Source organism: Macaca thibetana, chromosome 7 (genome assembly GCF_024542745.1).
Source record: "Macaca thibetana thibetana isolate TM-01 chromosome 7, ASM2454274v1, whole genome shotgun sequence".
NCBI lineage: Eukaryota > Metazoa > Chordata > Mammalia > Primates > Cercopithecidae > Macaca > Macaca thibetana.
The window spans coordinates 72,043,085-72,066,739 of NC_065584.1; the positions used below are offsets into that span (position 1 = coordinate 72,043,085).

Below are 23,655 nucleotides of genomic sequence, written 5' to 3' on the forward strand. Positions count from 1 at the left end.
AAGCTTATCCACTATGATCAAGTGGGCTTCATCCCTGGGATGCAAGGCTGGTTCAACATTCGCAAATCAATAAACATAATCCAGCATATAAACAGAACCAAAGACAAGAACCACATGATTATCTCAATAGATGCAGAAAAGGCTTTTGACAAAATTCAACAGCCCTTCATGCTAAAAACGCTCAATAAATTCGGTATTGATGGAACGGAACGTACCTCAAAATAATAAGAGCTATTTATGACAAACCCACAGCCAATATCATACTGAATGGGCAAAAGCTGGAAAAATTCCCTTTGAAAACTGGCACAATACGGGGATGCCCTCTCTCACCACTCCTATTCAACATAGTGTTGGAAGTTCTGGCTAGGGCAATCAGGGAAGAGAAAGAAAGAAAGGGTATTCAGTTAGGAAAAGAAGAAGTCAAATTGTCCCTCTTTGCAGATGACATGATTGTATATTTAGAAAACCCCATTGTCTCAGCCCAAAATCTCCTTAAGCTGATAAGAAACTTTAGCAAAGTCTCAGGATAGAAAATTAATGTACAAAAATCACAAGCAGTCTTATACACCAGTAACAGACAAACAGAGAGCCAAATCATGAATGAACTTCCATTCACAATAGCTTCAAAGAGAATAAAATACCTAGGAATCCTACTTACAAGGGATGTAAAGGACCTCTTCAAGGAGAACTACAAACCACTGCTCAGTGAAATAAAAGAGGACACAAACAAATGGAAGAACATACCATGCTCATGGATAGGAAGAATCAATATCATGAAAATGGCCATACTGCCCAAGGTTATTTATAGATTCAATGCCATCCCCATCAAGCTACCAATGAGTTTCTTCACAGAATTGGAAAAAACTGCTTTAAAGTTCATATGGAACCAAAAAAGAGCCCGCATCTCCAAGACAATACTAAGTCAAAAGAACAAAGCTGGAGGCATCACACTACCTGACTTCAAACTATACTACAAGGCTACAGTAACCAAAACAGCATGGTACTGGTACCAAAACAGAGATATAGACCAATGGAACAGAACAGAGTCCTCAAAAATAATACCACACATCTACAGCCATCTGATCTTTGACAAACCTGAGAGAAACAAGAAATGGGGAAAGGATTCCCTATTTAATAAATGGTGCTGGGGAAATTGGCTAGCCATAAGTAGAAAGCTGAAACTGGATGCTTTCCTTACTCCTTATACGAAAATTAATTCAAGATGGATTAGAGACTTAAATGTTAGACCTAATACCATAAAAACCCTATAGGAAAACCTAGTAGTACCATTCAGGACATAGGCATGGGCAAAGACTTCATGTCTAAAACACCAAAAGCAACGGCAGCAAAAGCCAAAATTGACAAATGGGATCTCATTAAACTAAAGAGCTTCTGCACAGCAAAAGAAACTACCATCAGAGTGAACAGGCAACCTACAGAATGGGAGAAAATTTTTGCAATCTACTCATCTGACAAAGGGCTAATATCCAGAACCTACAAAGAACTCAAACAAATTTACAAGAAAAAAACAAACAACCCCATCAAAAAGTGGGCAAAGGATATGAACAGACATTTCCCAAAAGAAGACATTCATACAGCCAACAGACACATTGAAAAATGCTCATCATCACTGGCCATCAGAGAAATGCAAATCAAAACCACAATGAGATACCGTCTCACACCAGTTGGAATGGCGATCACTAAAAAGTCAGGAAACAACAGGTGCTGGAGAGGATGTGGAGAAATAGGAACACTTTTACACTGTTGGTGGGATTGTAAACTAGTTCAACCATTATGGAAAACAGTATGGCGATTCCTCAAGGATCTAGAACTAGATGTACCATATGACCCAGCCATCCCATTACTGGGTATATACCCAAAGGATTATAAATCATGCTGCTATAAAAACACATGCACACGTATGTTTATTGCGGCACTATTCACAATAGCAAAGACTTGGAATCAACCCAAATGTCCATTAGTGACAGACTGGATTAAGAAAATGTGGCACATATACACCATGGAATACTATGCAGCCATAAAAAAGGATGAGTTTGTGTCCTTTGTAGGGACATGGATGCAGCTAGAAATCATCATTCTTAGCAAACTATCACAAGAATAGAAAACCAAACACCGCATGTTCTCACTCATAGGTGGGAACTGAACAATGAGATCACTTGGACTCGGGAAGGGGAACATCACACACCGGGGCCTATCATGGGGAGGGGGAGGGGGTAGGGATTGCATTGGGAGTTATACCTGATGTAAATGACGAGTTGATGGGTGCTGACGAGTTGATGGGTGCAGCACAGCAACATGGCACAAGTATACATATGTAACAAACCTGCACGTTATGCACATGTACCCTAGAACTTAAAAGTATATTAATAATTAAAAAAAAAAAAAGAAACATTGTTTAACTATAATATTGATGGCAAAAAAAAAAGATTCCCACCAGGGGCCACTGTCTGTGTGGAGTTTGCATGTTCTCTCCATGTCTGTGTGGGTTTTCTCTAGGTACTACAGTTTCCTCCCGTATCCCAAAGCTGTGTGCGTTAGGTGAATTGGTGTGTCTAAATGGTCTCAGTCTGGGTGAGTGTTGGGGTGTATGTGATTGCACCCCACAATGGAATGGCATCCTGTCCAGGGCTGGGTTCCTGTCTTGTCCCTGAGCTGGTGGGATACACTGGCCGCCAGTGACCCCGAATTAGAATATTTGGGTAATTAATTGTCTTACTTTTATTAATCTTTCTTAAATGTACATATAGCTCACATTTATTTCAGTGTTTAATATTGTAAGTGTTTTGGTCTCTATTTAGAAGTTTGGTGATTTTTTTTTTTTTTTTACTAGAAATATCCCATAGGAACTTAACTCTTAATGGCAAAATGAGTTTTGTTCTATGTCATCGTTTTGCTTAAAGTTGCAGTTTCCAAGAATCCGTGATGTGATGTCAAAAACATTGCTCCTTTAGTGGTTTGTGGCAAAGGAAAAAGTATCATTATCTTGATTCTCCTTTTTTTCCCTAGGCATTTTTATTACCAATTTGTGAAGCAGCAGCTATGAGAAAAGTGGTAAAAGTATATCAAGAATGGATCCAACAAGAGGAAAAACCCTTGTTCATGCAAGAGCCTGAAGAAATTGGGATTACTTCTTCAGACCTCCCTTGCATTGAAAATGTCACAGACCATGATACTTCAATGGAAGAAGGAGAAAAAAGAGAAGAGGTAAAGTTATAAGATTTATATATTTTAGTGTTAGTCTAATAGATTAAGACTTTTGCAGAAACATAATAATGGGTTAACACAAATATACTTACTAAATGGGAAGATAAATATATCTTTCCGTATATTTTGTAACAATTTAGGTAATATAACAGTAGTCATCTCAGTACTGTGGAGGAAAGCCCTGTGATACCACAACTTTTAAAAATTAATACTGAGGTTGTATACTGATTCTTTAAGCCATTGTCTAGATAAAAATTATATACTATTATAAAGGTATAATATTTCAAACTGTGATACTACATCAAAATGGATTTTAAAATACATACTTTTGGGGGGGTTATTACCGAACCACAATTCCTCCTTCCCTGGAAGGAGTAACTGTTTAGGAGTGGCTACCCAGCACAAGCCATAATGTTTGTGCTCCCTCCTTGGAATCTTTTGCACTAGAGCTGATTTCAGAATGTGAAACTTCTTGACTTGGTAAAATAAGTTCTTTTGTGATAAGAAAGACTAGAGTTTACTCACAGCGGGGAAACGGTGAGGAAAGAGAGAGTAGTAGAGGTGGCATTTGGGTCCCTGGTTCCATTTTTTCCTTTGGTTGTTCAACCTTTGTCACAGGTCAGGCTCTCCAACAGCAGATGCTAAGATGGAGTTAGGAGTGCAGAAAGTTTATTGAAAGTGATTTATCTGTTTTGCCTGATTTGCCTTTCACCATAAAGTTGTCTGCAATTGATACCTATCTTGCTAAATCTAGATAGGAACGATTGAGTAATATTTATTCACTTTAGTGGTTAATCTAACCTCATCAGTGGAATTTAGTCAGGATACTAATGTATGAATGAATAGGCCAATTCTGTAGGGATTTGATGAGCCTGAGCATTTGTGTATGTATATATGTGTATATGTATATATACACACATACGTAGAGCACCCTCCCCCCTTCTAAGAAAGGGAAAAATGTAACTGAGAAATATAATTGAAGTAAATAAAATTAACCATATAAATTATGAAATATCTACAGTCCTAATTCTTACACAGCAATGAAAAATATCAAATTATTGATATTTTTATGCTGGAAAATAAACCTATGAGTTTAAAAATAATTTGCCTTCCCTGACCTTTTTAGTCATGATGTGCCATATATAATGAGCCTACCCCACATCATTTACTATTCTTAAATAAGAATGATGGATAATATAAGCTATCTACATGTATAATTGAAAAACAAACAATGGAAGGAATGAAAGAGAGGAAAGGGTAGATTGGTGGTGTTAGGTGTGCTGTGTAGGTTTGTTCTATTTGTTACTCAAGTACTGTGACCAGCACTGACTGCCATTAGAGATGTAGTTTTTCAAAGTGACAGCAACTCTTGCAAATGATGTGGACCAAACCCAAAAGGTATAATGTATTGGTTTACATTTCTGATACACTGAATATATAAGGGAGTCATTTAAATTTTTGGTGTTACAGTTATAAAGTGGAATTATGTTATAAATTCAGATAATTGTAAATGAATTTTTAATTTTATTTTTTATTGTTGTTATTATTTTGAAACAAGGTTTTCCTCTGTCACCCTGGCTGGAATGCAGTGGTGTGATCTCAGCTCACTGTAACCTCCACCTTCCAGGCTTAAGCCATCATCAACCTCAGCCACCCGAGTAGCTGGGACTACAGGCATTCGCCACCACGCCTGGCTAATTTTTTTGTATTTTTAGTAGAGACAGGGTTTCACCATGTTTCTGAGCTGGGCTTGAACTCCTGAGCTTAAGTGACCTGCCCACCTCAGCCTCCCAAAGTGCTGGGGATGACAGGTGGGAGCCACAGCACTGACCTAAATAGACTTTTAAAATTCTCATAGTACCTGTGAGACATTTGAAAGGCATACAGAATATAAGACAGTTTCTTTTTGTGTGTGTGTAGGACTGTCATGTGCTGTGTAGGATGCTTTGCATTCTCTGTCCTATTTCGTTAAATTCCAGTGGTATCTTTTAATTCTTGTGACAAGAAAACACTCACAAATTTCAAACTACCATACAAAGCTTTTGGTTGCCCATATTGAGAACAAGTGTTGGAGGTAGAAACATGAGCAGACATTATTTCTACCTTCACATAACTTCTGGTTTAGCCGGAAGACAAACATACAAAGTAAGTATTATAAGACAGTGTTACTGCTATGATCCTAGAGCATGAAAAAGAGAATACCTAACTCTGCTTGGGGAAATCAGGGAATGCTTTATGGAAGAGGTAGTATAAGATAAAAGAGCAGGTAGGCAAATGGGAAAGGTGACACACAGTGTGAATAGCATCTACAAAATGTATGAAAAACTTTGCAAATATTTCTATTTGGCTGCAGCGTAGAGTAGATGAGACAGAACAGCAGGAAATATGAGATAGACAGGATTAGATTCTGTTCAGTAACTTGTATGCCATGTTAGTAGATTTTAATTACATTCTAGAAACTGGAAAGCCTTTGAAGGGTTTTGAGTAAAAGAGTAGCATGAATAGTTACATACTTCAGAAGGTCATACCAGGCCCAGAATGGAGGATAGATTGTAGGTCAGTCTGTAGGCCAGGAGACCAGTTAGGAAGGATTAGCAAAGTTCGAAAGTGAGATGATAAGTACCTGATCTAGGACAGTAGTAGTTGCAGTGGAAATATAAGGGAGAGGAAAGATACATTAGTGTCTTTGAGGAATGGGGAGGTGTCGCAAGTTTCTTTCTTTTGCAACCGGAGTTGTTGCTATTCACACATGGATGGGAATTTTAAACAGCTCAAGTTTGGTGATGGCTAAGGCAGCTAGAGGGATTGGGTTGGCAGGAATGGGGAGAATCTGATTAATAAACTTATTTTTAAATATCTTAAGTTTGAGATGCTTGTGGGTCATTCAGGAAGAGCTCTTCAGAAGACATTTGATTACAGGGACGTGGAGCTTAAGAGAAAAGCTAGACTAGACCATGGCATGTTGTATTGGCTACTCAGGGCAGGGTTCCAGTACTGTTTCTGGTAATGGCAGAGCTGTTTGTATTGGACTAAACCTCTTGCATATTACAAACCCTATACAAAATATTTTTGTAAACCTTAACTAGTTAAAGATACTGGTAAGTGACAAGAAGGGAAAAACTGGAGGGACACTTTAAAAAGAACTACAGAGTAGCATTTCTGTTTGTGCTTTTTAACTGAGGGAACTCCCTTGTCTCTAAGACTTGTTACAGCTAAAATGCAAGCAGAAAGCTGTCGTCTCAGTGATTTGAAGTTTCAGTATTCTTTGAATAATAAGAATTTTAGTATTCCTAAGTAGGATAAACATAAGCCATTTTCTTTGTCATTTATTTGGATTCTGACATTTAATTTAGAACAGAATTCATCTTTTTACAAAGCTGTAAGTAGTATAATCCCATTCTTGAAGTGTGTGAGAGTATGAAAGGGAGGTTTATACATTAGACCTATAGGAGAATACTCTCTGGAATGATATAATCTCTGACTGCTCATTATGATTTTGTTGTTGTTGTTGTTGTTGTTTTACTTTATATTTTTGTCATTGAGAATCCTTTTTTACAGTGAATGTATATTGTTTTTGGAATTGGATAAGACATCATCTATTTTGAGAGAAAGAAACCTGTTTAGCAGTGGGACCTAATAATTTCATTTACCTTTTCAACTTAACTGAGTAGTTACAACATTCTTATTAATGAAATATTAAAAACTTGTTATTTTGATTCAGGAAAATGGGACCAATACTGCTGATCTTGTTCGAAATTCCAGTTGGGCAAAAAATGGCTCCTACCAAGGTGCTCTTCATAACGCCTCTGAAGAAGCCACAGAACAAAACATACGAGCTGGTACCCAGGCAGTTTTGCAGGTGGATCACTTTATGGCTATTTTTAAAAATAAAATAATCATTAAATATTTCAGTTCAGTATTTCAGTATACAGTATACTTTTCACAATATAATAAATTCACCACCTACATTTATCATTATGCCATATTATTTTTATTTTTTCCTTTCATCACTTAATATATATGTATTAATAAACATTACATATTATTCTAGAGAATTTTAAATGTTATATAAATTATGTCATGACATACTGTCATCTGCAACTGATTTTTTTATTAGCCATTCTGTTTATGAGATTCGTTGTTACTATGCAGCCGTAATTCATTTTAACTATTTTGTGATATTGTAGTTTATTTCACATTTTACTTATTCATTTTTCTGTTAATGGTCTTTTGTTTCCAGTTTTTCACTATTCCAAATAGTACTACAGTGAACTTTTTTTTTTTTTTTTTTTTTTTTTTTTGAGATGTTGTTTTCACTCTTGTTGCCCAGGCTAGAGTGCAATGATGTGATCTCGGCCCACTGCAACCTCTGCCTCCTGGGCTCAAATGATTCTCCTGCCTCAGCCTCCCAAGCAGCTGGGATTAAAGGCGCGTGCCACTGTGCTTGGCTAATTTTTGTATTTTTAGTAGAGATGAGGTTTTACCGTGTTGGCCAGCCTGGTGTTGAACCTCCTGACCTCAGGTGATCCACCCACCTCAGCCTCTCAAAGTGCTGGGATTATAGGTGTGAGCCACTGCACCTGGCTGTGAATATTCTTTTTTTTTGAGATGGAGTTTCACTGTTGTTGTCCAGATTGGAGTGCAATGGCACGATCTCGGCTCACTGCAACCTCTGCCTCCTGGGTTCAAGCGACTCTCCTGCCTCAGCCTCCCAAGAAGCTGGGATTACAGGTGCCCACCACCATGCCCGGCTAATTTTTTTGTATTTTCGGTAGAGATGGGGTTTCATCATATTGGCCAGTCTGGTCTCAAACTCCTGACCTCAGGTAATCCACCCACCTTGGCCTCCCAAAGTGCTGCGATTATAGGCGTGAGCCACCGCGCTCCACTGTGAACATTCTTATACATGTATTTTTATATGCATCTGGGAAAATTTCCCTAGGGTATATACCAAAAGTGGAATTACCGAGTTGTAGGATGTGTACATTAATAACTTTAATATTATCGGCCAATTGTTCTCCACTTTGTCAGAATAATTTACATTCCCTCTAGTAGTGTTTGGGAGTTCTCATTTCCTTATGTTCTCCCTATTACTTGCACTGTCAGATTTTAATTTTTTGCTAGTCCTTTACATGTGAAATACTGACTCATTTTAAAAAAAGGTTTGTGTTTTTCCATTTTAATTTGCTTTTCCTTCATCAGTACTGAATTTGAGCATCTCTTCTTATCTATGAATTCATATGCTTTTCCATTATTTTGGGTGTTGGTCTTAATGGTTTGTAGGAGTTCATTATATTCATTCACTTTTTTTTTTGAGATGGAGCCTCACTCTTGTCACCGAGGCTAGAGTGCAGTGGCACAATCTCGGCTCACTGCAACCTCTGCCTCCCAGGTTCAAGCAAATCTCCTGCCTCAACCTCTTGAGTAGCTGGGATTACAGGCATGCGCCACCATGCCTGGCTAATTTTTGTATTTTTAGTAGAGATGGGTTTTTGCCGTGTTGGCCAGGCTGGTCTTAAACTCCTGACCTCAAGTGATCTGCCTGCCTCAGCCTCCCAAAGTGTTGGGATTACAGGCGTGAGCCACTGTGCCTGGCCAGTCATTCACTTTTTAAATCACACTGTCCTTGTCAAGGCCACATGTGACCTCTACATTGTTAAATCAGATGTACATTTTTTCAGTCCTAATCCTGCTTGATTAGAAGCATTTACAGGGTAGATCATTCCCTCCCCATTGAAATGCTTTGCCTGGCCTCCAGAATAGCATATCTTCCTGTTTCTTCTCACTTCATTGTCCACTTCTTAAAGCAGATTCTTTCACTGATTTTTCTGTAAAGCCCTGACCTTTTCATGTTGAAGTGCCCAGGAGTCAGTTCTTGGATCTCTTATTCTCTTGTCTCATCCATATAGATGGCTTTAAATATCATCTATATGCTACAGCTTTAATTTTTTTTTTTTTTTTTTTTTTTTTGAGACGGAGTTTCGCTCTGTTGCCCAGGCTGGAGTGCAGTGGCCGGATCTCAGCTCACTGCAAGCTCCGCCTCCTGGGTTCACGCCATTTCCTGCCTCAGCCTCCCAAGTAGCTGGGACTACAGGCGCCCGCCACCTCGCCCGGCTAATTTTTTGTATTTTTTAGTAGAGATGGGGTTTCACCGTGTTAGCCAGCATGGTCTCGATCTCCTGACCTCGTGATCCGCCCATCTCGGCCTCCGAAAGTGCTGGGATTACAGGCTTGAAGCTTCAGATTTTTATAAGTAGTCTAGGATCTCTCATCTGAACTCTGTGAATCCTTAACTAAAATATTCAGATATCAAGTTGTCATTTTCACTTGGCTATCTAATAAGTATCTCAAATTTGAGTGCTTTTCCTGCAGTCTTCCTTGTTTCATTTATTGGCAACTCTGTTTTCCATTTACCTTAATGTTTGTCTAATTTAACGACAAATCCTGTCTGCTCTCCCTTCATAATGTGTATGGAATCTGACTACTGCTCAGCACACACACTACGTCTTTTGTCTAAGTCTCTACAATCTTTCATCTGTAATATTGTGGTAAGTTTCTAATTAGTCTCCCTGCTTCTGCCCTGCGCACCTGTCACTCTGGTCTGACCAGAGGGATCCTGTAAAATGTAAGTCAAATTATGTCATTTTTCTGCTCAGAACCCTCTAGTGGCTTTCCATCATTGCTAGGCAGCAATGCAAAAGTCTTTATAATGGTCTATAAGGCTTTATATCATTGCTCCTTAGAGTGTGGTCCATAGACAAGGGCTGGCCCACAGCATAACTGCAAAACTGAGAGTAAAAGTTTAGAAATGAAATAATTTAATATCTCTTGATTCTGTTAAAAAGTTTGCATTTGAATTTTGTCTTACTCTTTTTTCATTTCCTTTTGTCTATTCATTTTTCCCCCAGTTGATAATCTTTATTTTTATTTTTTATTCTTCCATAGGTTATTGGGGTACTAGTGGTATTTGGTTACATGAGAAAGTTCTTTAGTGGTGATATGAGATTTTGGTGCACCTATCACCCGAGCAGTATACACTGCACCCTATTTGCAGTCTTTTATCCCTTACCCCCTCCCACCCTTCCTACAAATCCCCAAAGTCCATTGTATCATTCTTATGCCTTTGTGTCCTCATAGCTTAGTTCCCACATATCAGTGAGAACATACGATGTTTGGTTTTCTATTCCTGAGTTGCTTCACTTAGAATAATAGTCTCTAATCTCATCCAGGTTGCTGCAAATGCCATTAATTCATTCCTTTTCATGGCTGAGGCAGTATTCCATTGTCTATGTGTACCACAGTTTCTTTATCCACTCATTGATTGATGGGCATTTGGGTTGGTTCCACAATTGCAATTGTGAGTTGTGCTGCTATAAACTTGCGTGCTATAAACTTGTTGTGTGCATCACAAGTTTAAGTTTGTGTGCTATAAACTTGTGTGCTGCTATAAACTTGTTTTCATATAATGACTTGTTTTCCTCTGGGTAGATACTCAGTAGTGGGATTGCTGGATCAAAATGGTAGTTCTACTTTTAGTTCTTTAAGGAATCTCCACACTGTTTTCCATAGTGGCTGTACTAGTTTACATTCCCACCAACAATGTAAAAGTGTTCCCTGATCACCACATCCATGCCAACATCTACTGTTTTTTTATTTTTTTTTATTTTTTATTTTTTTTTGAGACGGAGTCTCGCTCTGTCACCCAGGCTGGAGTGCAGTGGCGCAATCTCGGCTCACTGCAAGCTCCGCCTCCCGGGTTCACGCCATTCTCCGGCCTCAGCCTCCCGAGTAGCTGGGACTACAGGCGCCCGCCACTGCGCCCGGCTAATTTTTTTCTATTTTTAGTAGAGACGGGGTTTCACCATGGTCTCGATCTCCTGACCTTGTGATCCGCCCGCCTCGGCCTTCCAAAGTGCTGGGATTACAGGCGTGAGCCACCGCGCCCGGCCGATTTTTTTTTTTTTTTTTTTTTTTTTTATGGCCATTCTTGCAGGAGTAAGGTGGTATTGCATTGTGGTTTTGATTTTGAGCATTTTTTCATATGTTTGTTGGCCATTTGTCTATCTTCTTTTGAGAATTGTCTATTCATGTCCTTAGCCTACTTGTTGATGGGATCTTTTTTTTTTTCCTTACTGATTTGTTTGAATTCATTGTAGATTTTGGATATTAGTCCTTTGTCAGATGTCTAGATTGTGAAGATTTTCCCCTACTCTGTGGGTTTTCTCTTTACTCTGCTGACTGTTCCTTTTGCTGTATAAAAGCTCTTTAGTTTAATTAAGTCCCAGCTGTTTATCTTTGTTTTTATACTGCTTTGGGGTTCTTGGTCATGAAATCCTTGCCTAAGCCAATGTCTAGAGGGGTTTTTCCAATGTTATCTTCTAGAATTTTTATAGTTTCAGGTCTTAGATTTAAGTCCTTAATCCATCTTGAGTTGATTTTTGTGTAAGATGAGAGATGAGGATCCAGTTTCGTTCTGCTACACGTGGCTAACCTATTATTCCAGCACCATTTATTGAAAAGGGTGTCCTTTCCCCACGTTATGTTTTTGTTTGCTTTGTCAAAGATCAGTTGGCTGTAAGTATTTGGGTTTATTTCTGGGTTCTCTATTCTGTTCCACTGGTCTCTGTGCCTATTTTTATACTAGTACCACGCTGTTTTGGTGACCATGGCCTTAACAGTATAGTTTGAAATCAGGTAGTGTGATACCTCCAGATTTGTTCTTTTTGCTTAGTCTTGCTTTGGCTATGTGGGCCCTTTTTTGGTTCCATATGAATTTTAGAATTGTTTTTTCTAATTCTGTGAAGAATTACGGTGGCATTTTGGTAGAGATTGCGTTGAATTTGTAGATCACTTTTGGCAGTATGGTCATTTTCACAATACTGATTTTACCCATCCATGAGCATAGGATGTGTTTCCATTTGTTTGTGTTATTTGTGATTTCTTTCAGTGGTGTTTGTAGTTTTCCTTGTAGAGGTCTTTTGCCTCCTTGGTTAGATATATTCCTAAGTATTATTATTATTATTATTATTATTATTATTATTTTGCAGCTATAATAAAAGGGGTTAAGTTCTTGATTTGATTTTCTGCTTGGTTGCTGTTGGTGTATCTCCTGTTTTGTTTCTTAATGAGCTTATTTGGATGTTCTCTTCTTTTCTTGGTTATTCTTTCTAATGGTCTATCAATTTTATTTATCTTTTCAAAGAACCAGTTTTTTGTCTCATTTATCTTTTTGTATTTTGTTTGTTTTCATTTAGTACTGCTCTGATCTTGGTTATTTCCTTTCTTCTGCTGGGTTTGGGTTTGGTTTGTTCTTGTTTCTCTAGTTCCTTGAGATGTGACCTTAGACTGTCAGTTTGTGCTCTTTCAGTCTTTTTTGATGTAGGTTTTTAGGGCTATGAACTTTCCTCTTAGCACCACCTTTGCTGTATCACAGAGGTTTTGATAGATTGTGTCATTATTGTTGTTCAGTTCAGATAATTTTTCTGTTTGATTGCTTGTTTGTTTTTGAGACAGAGTTTCACTCTTGTTGTCCAGGCTGGAGTGCAATGGTACTATCTCAGCTCACCGCAACCTCCACCTTCCGGGTTCAAGCAATTCTCCTGCCTCAGCCTCCTGGGTAGCTGGGATTACAGGCGTGCACCACCATGCCTGGCTAATTTTGTATTTTTAGTAGAGACGGGGTTTCTCCATGTTGGTCAAGCTGGTCTTGAACTCCCACCCTCAGGTGATCCACCCGCCTCGGCCTACCAGAGTGCTGGGATTACAGGCATGAGCCACTGCACCCAGCCAGGAGAACTTTTAAATTTCCATCTTGATTTTGTTTTTGACACACTGCTCATTCAGGAGCAGGTTATTTAATTTCCATATATTTGCATGGTTTTGAAGGTTCCTTTTGGAGTTGATTTCGTTTTATTCCATTGTGGTCTGAGAGAGTGCTTTGATAGAATTTTAAATTTTTAAAATTTTATCGAGGCTCATTTTGTGATTTATCATATGGCCTATATTGCAGGAAGTTCCATGCACTGTTGAATAGAATGTGTATTCTGCGGTTGTTGGATGAAATGTTCTGTATATATCTGTTAAGTCCATTTGTTCCAAGGTATGGTTTAAATCTATTATTTCTTTGTTGTCTTTCTGTCTTGATGACCTGTCTAGTGTTGTCAGTGGAGTATTGAAGTCCCCCGCTATTATTGTGATGCTGTCTATCTCATTTCTTAGGTCTCTTAATAGTTGTTTTATAAATTTGGGAGCTCCAGTGTTAGGTGCATATATGTTTGGGATTGTGATATTTTCCTGTTGGACAAGGCCTTTTACCATTATATAATGTCCGTCTTTGTCTCTTTTAACTGCTGTTGCTTTGAAGTTTGTTTTGTCTGGTATAAGAATAGCTACCCCTGCTTGCTTTTGGAGTTCATTTGCATGAAATGCGTTTTTCCACCTCTTTACTTATGTCAGTCCTTCTGTGTTTGGTGAGTCTCCTGAAAGCAGCAGATAGTTGGTTGGTGAGTTCTTATCCATTCTACAGTTCTCTATCTTTTAAGTGGAGCATTTAGACCATTTACATTCAATGTTAGTATCGAGATGCGAGGTACCATTCCATTCATTGTACTATTTGTTGCCTATGTACTTTGGTTTTTTTGGTTTTTGCTTTGCTTTTTAAATTGTATTTTTGTTTTATAGGTCCTGTGTGATTTATGCTTTAAAAATGTTCTGTTTTGATATGTTTCTAGGATTGTTTCAAGATTTAAAGCACCTTTTAGCCATTATTTTAGTGGTGGCTTGGTATTGGCAAATTCTCTCAGCATTTGTTTATCTGAAAAAGACTGTATCTTTCCTTCATATATGATGCTTAGTTTTGCTGGATACAAAATTCTTGGCTGATAATTGTTATGTTTGAGGAGGCTGAAGATAAGGCTCCAATCCCTTCTACCCTGTAAGGTTTCTGCTGATTCAATCTCTGTTAATCTGACAGGTTTTCCTTTGTAGGTTACCTGATACTTTTGTCTCACAGCTCTTAAGATTCCTTCCTTCATCTTAACTTTAGATAATGTGATGACAGTGTGCCTAGGCAATGATCTTTTTGCAATAAATTTCCCAGGTGTTCTTTGTACTTCTTGTATTTGGATGTGTGGGTCTCTAGCAAGGCCAGGGAAGCTTTCCTTGATTATTCCCCCCAATATGTTTTCCAAACTTTTAGATTTTTCTTCTTCCTCAGGAACACCAATTATTCTTAGATTTGGTTGTTTAACATAATCCCAGACTTCTTGGAGGCTTTGTTCATATTTTCTTATCTTTTTTCTTTGTCTTTGTTGTGTTGGGTTAATTTGAAGACCTTGTCTTCAAGCTCTGAATTTCTTTTTTCTACTTGTTCAGTTTTATTGCTGAGACTTTCCAGAGCATTTTGCATTTCTATAAGTGTATCCAGTGTTTCCTGAATTTGTTATTGCTTTTTAAGTTATTTATTTCCTTGAATATTTCTTCCTTCACTTCTTGTATCGTTTTTTGGATTTCCTTGCATTGGGCTTTGCCTTTCTCTGGTGCGTCCCTGATTAGCTTAATAACTAACCTCCTGAATTCTTTTTCAGGTAAATCAGGGATTTATTGGTTTGGATCCATTGCTGAGGAACTAGTGTAATTTTTTCGTGGTGTTAAAGAGCCTTGTTTTGTCATATTACCAAAGTTAGCTTTCTGGTTCCTTCTCATTTGGGTAGGCTCTGTCAGAGGGAAGATCTAAGGCTGAAGGCTGTTGTTCAGATTCTTTTGTCCCATAGGGTGTTCTTTTGATGTAGTACTCTCCCCCTTTTCCTATGGATGTGGCTTCCTGTGAGCTGAACCGCAGTGGTTGTTGCCTCTCTTCTGTGTCTAGCCACCCAGCAAGTCTACCCAGCTTCAGAGTTTGTCTGTGCAGAGTCGTGTGATGTGAACTGTCTGTGGTTCTCTCAGCTGTGGATACCAGCAGCTGTTCTAGTGGAGGTGGCAGCAGGTGAAATGGACTCTGTGAGAGTTCTTAGCTTTGGTGGTTTAATTGTCTGTTTTTGTGCTGGTTGGCCTCTTGCTGGGAGGTGGCACATTCCAGAAAGCATGAGCTGTAGTAGTATGGAAAGGAACTGATGGTGGGTGGGGCCCTAGATCTTCCAAGAGCATATGCCCTTTGTCTTCGTTTACCAGGGTGGCTAGGGAAGGCCCAGCAGGTGGGGGCAGGGCTAGGTGTGTCTGAGCTCAGACTCTCCTTGGGTGGGTCTTGCTACAGCTGGTGTGAGGGATGGGAGTGAAGTTCCCAGGTCAACGGAGTTGTGTACCTACGAGGATTATGGCCGCCTCTGCTGAGTTATGCAGGTTGTCAGGGAAGTCAGGGAAAGCCGGCAGTCACAGGCCTTACCCAGCTCCCAAGCAATCTGAAGGGCCTGTCTTTCTCCCACCATGCATCCGCCTTAACAACACTAAGTCTGTTTCCAGACAGTGGGCGAGCAGGGCTTGAGAACTTGCCCTGGGCTACCCTCCTCCCAGCTGTGAAAGAAAAGGGCTTTGGTTCTTCCCTTGCCTGTGGAGTCTGCACACCAGATTCACACCCTCCTTTGAGTTCTGGCCAGGAGGCTTCTTGCCTGGTTCAAATTGTTACAGAGTTCAGCTGGAGACTTCCTTCTCCTTGTGGCATTTTCCACGCACCTCTGGCTGCCATCCCAAAGGATCCCTGTGGTGCCAGGCAGGAATGGCCTGCCTGGGGACCCAGTGAGGTCCCAGGGCCTTTCCCACTGCTTTCTCTACCCCTGTATTTCCCTCAGCTCTCTAAATTTACTCCGCTCCAGATAAGGTCAGAAATTTCTCCCACAAACTCGACCTTCAGTTTCCCCAGTGGGTGTATGTTTTTGGGAGAGGAGGATCTCCCTTTCCCACTTCTGCAATTTGGGAACTCACAGCATTTGGAGTGTCTCCCGGGTCCAGCAGGAGCAGTCCGCTTCCTTCAGAGGGTCTGTGGATCCTTTTGGGATTCCTGATTTGTTCTTGAAGTTGTTCTGGAGGTAAAATTCATGATGTGAGCCTACTCATGCTGCTCTGTCTGTCAAAGTCGGAGCTGCAATTTAGTTCTGCCTCCCGTCAGCCATGATGATGTCTCTCCCAATCTCTGTTCATTCTTAATTGTATTTTAAGTTAGGATTTGATCTGCAAAAGATTGGGGCTGGGGGAGACCTGTTCTTTTGCTACAGGTAGTGTGAGAAGCTCTGCTCCACATACTGTGGCTGTTTTTCAGCATCCTTTTCCACTGCTTTTCCTCTGGTTTACTTCACTCTATACTCCTTGCTTTTCCTCAAGAATGTTAGGCAGGCTCTCACATCAGGTCCTTTGAACTTGATTTTCCTCTTTTTCCGAAATACTATTCTCTCAGACAGGAACATAGCTCCATTTGTCTTTTCCTTTTCAGTTTGCTGATATTTATTATCTACCACCCACTCTTCCTTTTATGCTTACTGGGCCCCTCAGATCAATGGGATGAGAGTGAGCACCCTTGTCTTATTCTTGGCTTTTTGTGGTATTTCTCAGGTTCTGGTACTATGTATATACATTTTTTATACTTTTTTTATAAATGCTCTTTTTATGTTAATGAATGTTTGCTTTTTTCTTAGTTTACTAAAAATTGTTTTCAGTCATAAGTGTTGAATGCTTTTTCTGCATACATAGTGATAATCATACTTTTTTCCATTTTAATATTTTGATGGGATATAGTAATAGATTTTTCTAATGGAATCTTTTATCACCAAAACAGATATACAAACATAAAAATAAATAAGAAAAAGAAGATACAGTGTTTTGAACAACTCATTCAGAAGATTCTTCCTGATTTAGATGTCATCTTTTATCCTAAACTATGTGTATTTATTCATTTTTTTTTTTCAATTAATTACAGCAATAGAGCTATTATATTAAAGCTTCTCAGTTTAGAAGTACTGTTTTTTAGGCCAGGTGCAGTGGCTCATGCCTGTAATCTCAGCAACTTGGGAAGCCAATGTGGGTGGATCACTTGAGGCCATGAGTTTGAGACCAGCCTGGCCAATATAGCAAAACCCTACCTCTAGTAAAAATACAAAAATTAGCCTGGCGTGGTGGCACACATGCCTGTAATCCCAGCTACTTGGGAGGCTGAGGCAAGAGAATCTGTTGAACCCAGGAGGCAGAGGTTACAGAGAGCCCAAATCATACCCCTGCATTCCAGCCTGGGTGACTAAACAAGACTGTCTCAAAAAAAAAAAAAAATACTGTTGTTTGCACTGGTTTATTTACTTTGGGTACCTACTGTTAACTTTATATTTTTCTAGATAAACATAAAAATAGATAGGTTTAATGAGTTTATGTTTCAGTTATTAAGCTTGTGGTAGAATTAACCCACAGTGTGATCAGTGTCTGTTTCTCTTTGAATAAGAAATTTGCCATTGAAATTCCTTTGTGAATAGCTAATGATTTCTTTTGTCTTAGGTGTTTATTATAAACTCATCAAATATATTTCTTCTTGAACCTGCAAATGAAATTAAAAATCTTCTGGATGAGCACACAGATATGTGTAAACGCATTCTTAACATTTATCGGTACATGGTTGTACAAGTATCAATGGACAAAAAGACTTGGTAAAAAAATTTTTTATTCCTTGTGTCTATGTGTTTTTTATTGTGTACGCAGGTATAGTAATTTTTAGAGAAATAGTGTCTGTGAAGAGGGCTTGTTTAGAATATTATAAGGGCTCCTATTATTGAATAAATATAAAATTAATCATAGTGACAATAGTTCCTTTCACCTTATCTGAAACATCTTTGTTCAGACTTCCACAAGACCCCTTGGACTATCTTCCTGAAGTGAGCATATAATGGCCTCATCCTCCTCAGCCCCTAAGGAATTAATACATGCATACAAACGTATATGAGTAAATGAAGTTTACTTGTATGTGAATGAGTTAATGAATAAGTTGATGATTGACTGAATGCCTGAATCCTTCATCTGGCATTCAGAGCTGTATACTGTCAGGCCCTGCCTACTTTTCCTGTCTGAAGTCTAACCTCCAACTTTCAGGATAAGATCCTGCTTTCTAGCTTTATCAAGTTTCTCTTCCCTGGGCACCTTCTGAACTTTCCTTTAGAATGCCTAATTCTGCTATTTTTCCTATTGTCACCATAACTGTCCCTTAGATTCACCTTCCTGTTTCTATATATCTTTACTTAAATTTTTTTCTTCTCTTGTTTCCATTTTATATTTGTACTTCTGTATAGTTCTTATGAAAACTTTCTTGATCCCTAAAATACTTGTGTAAATGTCTGTTTATCACCATAGAACCGAGAACCCCTAGAAGGTATTTACAGGTTGTCTTATTTTTATATTTCCTACATTTCTGAGTATAGTACATTATATATCATTGGTGCTCTATAAATACTTTTCTAATTGATTGGAAAAATAGACCTTTTGGGGATATGCAGTTCTGCAGTTTTTGTAAAAATGAAATGTTTATCATAAAATTCAAACAAAGAAAAGTTTAAAATAAGAAAAAAGCTCAGAGGTTCACTCTCTAGAGATGTTAGTGATGTTTGTGCTTTGGTGAATATCTAGCTCATCAAACCACACACACAGTTATATAGTATTATACCATATATATATGCCATAATTTTCTTAACCAGTCCTCTACTGATGGGCATGTAGTTATTTCTCTTTGTTTTGGGGCAAAGAGAGGACAATGAACATTCTTATATATATTTCATTTTCCTCTACAGTGACAAAACATAAATTAGGCATATGCTTTGAGTAAGTATTCCTAATTTTTTTAAGAAATAAGACTGATTAGTCAAAGCATATGCCTAATTCATGTATAAAATGGCTTTATATTTTGAAAAGATTCTTTACTAACAGTATTAATAGAATTGCATATAGAAGTAGTTATTATTGTTAACACATTTGGGACAATTATTTGTGCCACGTAGCTTTCTAAGCACTTTACACATATTTTCTTACTTAATTCTTACAGCACCCTATGATACAGATAATACTGGGAAGTTAAGTAACTTGTCCTTGTTCACACAGCTATTGAGCAGTGAACAGAGATTTGAACTATAGTTTTTCTGACTTCAGAGCCCAAGTTATTATTAGCCAGTAACTATACTACATTGGACAATTCTTTTGTTAGTCCTTTTTTTTCTTTCTGTATACTTTGAATCATTGATGAGCCAGATTATAGTGACTACCTTGCTATATAGAAAACAATTTTAGAATTTTTGTTAATTTTTTTTTTTTTTTTGAGATGGAGTCTCGCTCTGTCGCCCAGGCTGGAGTGCAGTGGCGCTATCTCGGCTCACTGCAAGCTCCGCCTCCTGGGTTTACGCCATTCTCCTGCCTCAGCCTCCCGAGTAGCTGGGACTACAGGCGCCCGCCACCTCGCCCGGCTAATTTTTTTGTATTTTTAGTAGAGACGGGGTTTCATTGTGTTAGCCAGGATGGTCTCGATCTCCTGACCTCGTGATCCGCCCGTCTCGGCCTCCCAAAGTGCTGGGATTGCAGGCTTGAGCCACCGCGCCCGGCCTCGAATTTTTGTTAATTTTTTAACTTCCCTTGAAGTAATAGCATTTTGGGAGGTTTTTCATATATTTTACATTGAATTTTTATATTGAGAGAGACGGTTTCGCTATGTTGCCCAGGCTGTTCTTGAGCTCCTGAGCTGAAGTGATCTACCTGCCTTGAGGTCCTAAAGTGCTGGGATTACAGGTGTGAGCTACCACACCTGGCCAGAATTTGTAAAACTTTATTAATTAAAATCATTTTTATCATATTACAAAGTGAAAAGATTGTATGATTTATGAGTGAGTTATGGTTTGACAACAAATAAGATTTATTTGGAAAATCTATGCTTTATTGCATTTGTAGTTGATTTCAAATAGCTTTTTATTTCGTGTAGCTAAGCTGGAAGCATAAGGTTACAAATGTGGCACCTTTGATTTTTATTCTGTGAATAAATACATACATTTATTTGCTAATATGTCCAAGATATTTTTAATGTAGTGATAGTTTTCTGTTTGATTCTACTCTGACTTCTCAGAAGAACCATGACATCTAGATCTAGGATCTGTTGCTACCCCTTCCACATTTCTCACAGTAACTGTTCCATGTATCACGATGCCTGGAATGGACTTGCAAAATAACCAGAAGGGGGGAGGATGTGATAGAGAATTGGGCTGATATACCCAACTGAAAGTCCCTTGTTAGCCTCTTTTTTATATGTGGTTGAATCAAGTTTTGAAATATCAGTGTAAATAAGGTAGTTTTATGGTTTTAATAATAAGCATCTAAGTGAAAGAGACAAGGTAAGGATAATAATAGAATTGGTTCAACTTGCAGTACAGACAAAAAATTAAAGATTAAAAAATGGCATAATGAAAAGAGTGGAAAGAAACAATAGAGTAATGGCCCTTGATTAATTATCAAGCTCACTGCAGACTCAAACTCCTAGGCTCAAGTGATCCCCCCACCTCAGCCTCCTGAGTAGCTGAGACTATAGGCATATGCCACCATACCCAGCTAATTTTTGTTGTTTTTTTAAGAAACAGGTCTTGCTATGTTGCCCAGTCTTCTTTGTGATCTATTAATTAAGATGTCATCTAATTTCTGAAATTGAGATTGGTATGATTCTGAATATGTAGTTATTCTCCATATTATAAAGATGGATTTGATTGGATTCCATCTGGGTAGAACTATGTTGTGTAGATGAGTGTTCTTCAGATAGCTCCTTAAGATTGCTACTTGATTTGTGGTTGGGGAGACGGGAGCATTCTCCACATTATCACTTCCGATTCCTCAGCTTTTGAATAGGTTTTTATTTGATGAGAGGATATTGTGGCTGATAAATGATTTTAAATGATTGATGTTGATATATAAAATGGAATTTTAATTTTTAATATTTAAGGAACTCCAAAAATTTGAAATTGTCTTTCAAAGATGTTTGATATTTGAGTTTTTATAAGAAGTATATATCTGAAAGTTAACTGTAAGTTAAACAAATGCAAACATATGCAAGAAGGAAACATTAATCAATCTTTATTTTAAGGGAACAGATGCTGCTTGTGTTGCTCAGAGTCACGGAGTCTGTACTGAAGATGCCATCACAAGCTTTTCTACAGTTCCAAGGGAAAAAAAATATGACCTTGGCAGGTCGACTTGCAGGACCACTTTTCCAGGCAATAAAAATAAATAAATAGATGAATAACTGGATAGATAGGGTTTTTTGTTTTGTTTTGTTTTGTTGTTGTTGTTGTTGTTTGTGTGTCTTTTGAGATTCATTGAACCCTGAACTTGTTACCAGGAAAAAAATGTTTTAAATTAGAGATTATTTCTTATTTATTAAGGGATCTTTTGTAGAGCTAACTTAAAAGTTGCTTATCTAAATAAGCTATTTGCCCTACATACAACCTAGTATGAGTGGAGGTAATATCAGATCTGTGAACAAGCAGGCTAATGATATTTATTTTATCTCTTGTGTGGTATACATAATGTGTGGTTGCAAAAACCTGGCAGTGTTTTAGGGATAATGACCTGACTGCTTTATGAGTTTCCATATCTCTGGGACTACTAGGAAAAACTGTCTTTTTATGTTATTCTGTAATAATGAAAAAACAATAAATAATTAAGATTGATTCTTATCATGCTTTCTTTCAATAAGACTTTATTATCCTCCCTTCTCAATTGGTGGTAGTTTGATTACACAGAAATTCTATATTGTTTTTTAAATCTGAGGATGGAGTGTTGACTTGAAATGTATTATGGATTCTTTGAAAAATAGAAAACAAAATATTGTTTTTTAAGATGATACATGAAATACAAATACATGATTCTTAATGTCAAAGGTAAAAGCTGTCTCAGATCTAATTCTTGGCCATGAGTGTAGCCATTTAAATTGGTTGGAGTTTTTTTTTCATATATTAGCCATTTACCTAAAATTATATGCTGGTGTTGAACAGTCCTTTAAAACCAGCTACATGTATCATCTAAACTCCTCTTAACTTCATTAACCATTTTTTGTTTTTTCATTCAAGTTTACCCATTGTTAGAGCTAACCTGATGGTGGGAGCTACAGGAAGATAAAATTTTATCTTGCTATGTAAAACAACTTTTTTTTGTAGTCTGAGTATTAAAGTAGTCTTTTATTTTTTTTGGTAGTCTTTTTTTTTTGTAGTCTGAGCATTAAATTAAAGATAGATTGGGAGGTCACTAGTTACTACAGGTCTGTACTTAAACTCTGTTCATTTTCCTCTTTACATTTCAGGTATGAATTTATGTGAATTCCTTTCTAAATGTTGTAGAATTAAGCTTTTGAGAATCTTTATTTTATGACTTGTTTCTTCAATCAGAGGACATGTCTTTAGTAGAAATCCACAAAATCTCAGGGGGTACTGGCTAATCAGTTTCTGTCCTTTTATGAATTTTTTTATCCTGTGATCAGATTTATTACAGAATGCTTTTAATTTAAAATTTAATTTCAATCTTTACATATACATTTTCAAAAATACATTTGATTAAGTTAAATATATCTCTATTATGTTGTTTCTTTATATTATTAAAAAACATTTTCGAGTTGTGGTTAGTGATTTCCATCCTTAATTTGGGAATGTAAGTTTTGGTTTTTTAGTTCAGTAACTCAACATTTTCAACACTTGAAAGTATGGAGACTATTTTTTAAATAGTATTTATTTAACATTAATGTAATGCAGCATAAGAGACAATTATAGATTTAGGGAGATTCCTTTTTAGTTTAGATTGCTGGATGTTGGGAGTTAGCAGTTGTTGAAATGAAATTTATAGTAGATTCTGACAATTACATGAATTGCTTTTACAAGTATTATCTACTAAAAAAAGCATGAGATTTTAAATTTTGCTTGTTTTTAAGTATTTTTTAAAGAATTGAGTATCTGATTTTGAAGTCACACACTAAACACATCTTACTGTTATTTCTGATATTTGTCTTTGTAGACCCTTATAGTTGCCTGGATCAAAGCAAACCTAAATGTGTATATCTCCCGAGAACTTTGGGATGACTTACTGTCAGTATTGTCATCGTTGACCTATTGGGAAGAGTTGGCCACTGAGTGGTCACTGACTATGGAGACATTAACTAAAGTTTTAGCTAGGAATTTATATAGTTTGGATCTCAGTGATTTACCATTGGATAAGCTGAGTGAACAGAAACAAAAAAAGCACAAAGGGAAAGGTAAGAATTGTTCATAGAGATGCTTTATATAAATTTGTTTAAATAATTGAGTCAGGGAAAACCATTCCAGGGAGAGGGTGAGGGTGAAATAAGTAGAATCTTAAATATTTTATTTTTAAGAATTAAACAAAATGAAAATGTATAAAATACGATTCCTTTTTATCATAAGCAGTTTTTTCTTAGAACTGAGAAGGTGGTTTCAT

General features: G+C 37.6%; 3 protein-coding genes across 12 annotated transcripts in view; 2 read left to right on the forward strand and 1 right to left on the reverse strand.

Moving 5' to 3' along the window:
- The window catches only part of BRMS1L (BRMS1 like transcriptional repressor), a 261,816-nt gene that overhangs the window by 130,348 nt on the left and 107,813 nt on the right, over window positions 1-23,655 (reverse strand). The window lies entirely within an intron of this gene.
- Window positions 1-23,655, forward strand: part of RALGAPA1 (Ral GTPase activating protein catalytic subunit alpha 1) — a 277,367-nt gene that overhangs the window by 64,661 nt on the left and 189,051 nt on the right. For all 10 annotated transcript variants that reach the window (XM_050798088.1, XM_050798091.1, XM_050798093.1 and 7 more), the window contains exons 11-15: window positions 3,028-3,225; window positions 6,947-7,084; window positions 17,695-17,843; window positions 21,296-21,425; window positions 23,215-23,452. In XM_050798088.1, coding sequence (XP_050654045.1) covers window positions 3,028-3,225; window positions 6,947-7,084; window positions 17,695-17,843; window positions 21,296-21,425; window positions 23,215-23,452 — 853 coding nt within the window. The remainder of the gene's footprint in view (window positions 1-3,027; window positions 3,226-6,946; window positions 7,085-17,694; window positions 17,844-21,295; window positions 21,426-23,214; window positions 23,453-23,655) is intronic.
- Window positions 20,402-23,655, forward strand: part of NFKBIA (NFKB inhibitor alpha) — a 327,260-nt gene continuing 324,006 nt past the window's right edge. Inside the window, exon 1 of the mRNA XM_050798117.1 lies at window positions 20,402-20,405. The gene's annotated coding sequence lies outside the window, so the exon portion shown is untranslated. The remainder of the gene's footprint in view (window positions 20,406-23,655) is intronic.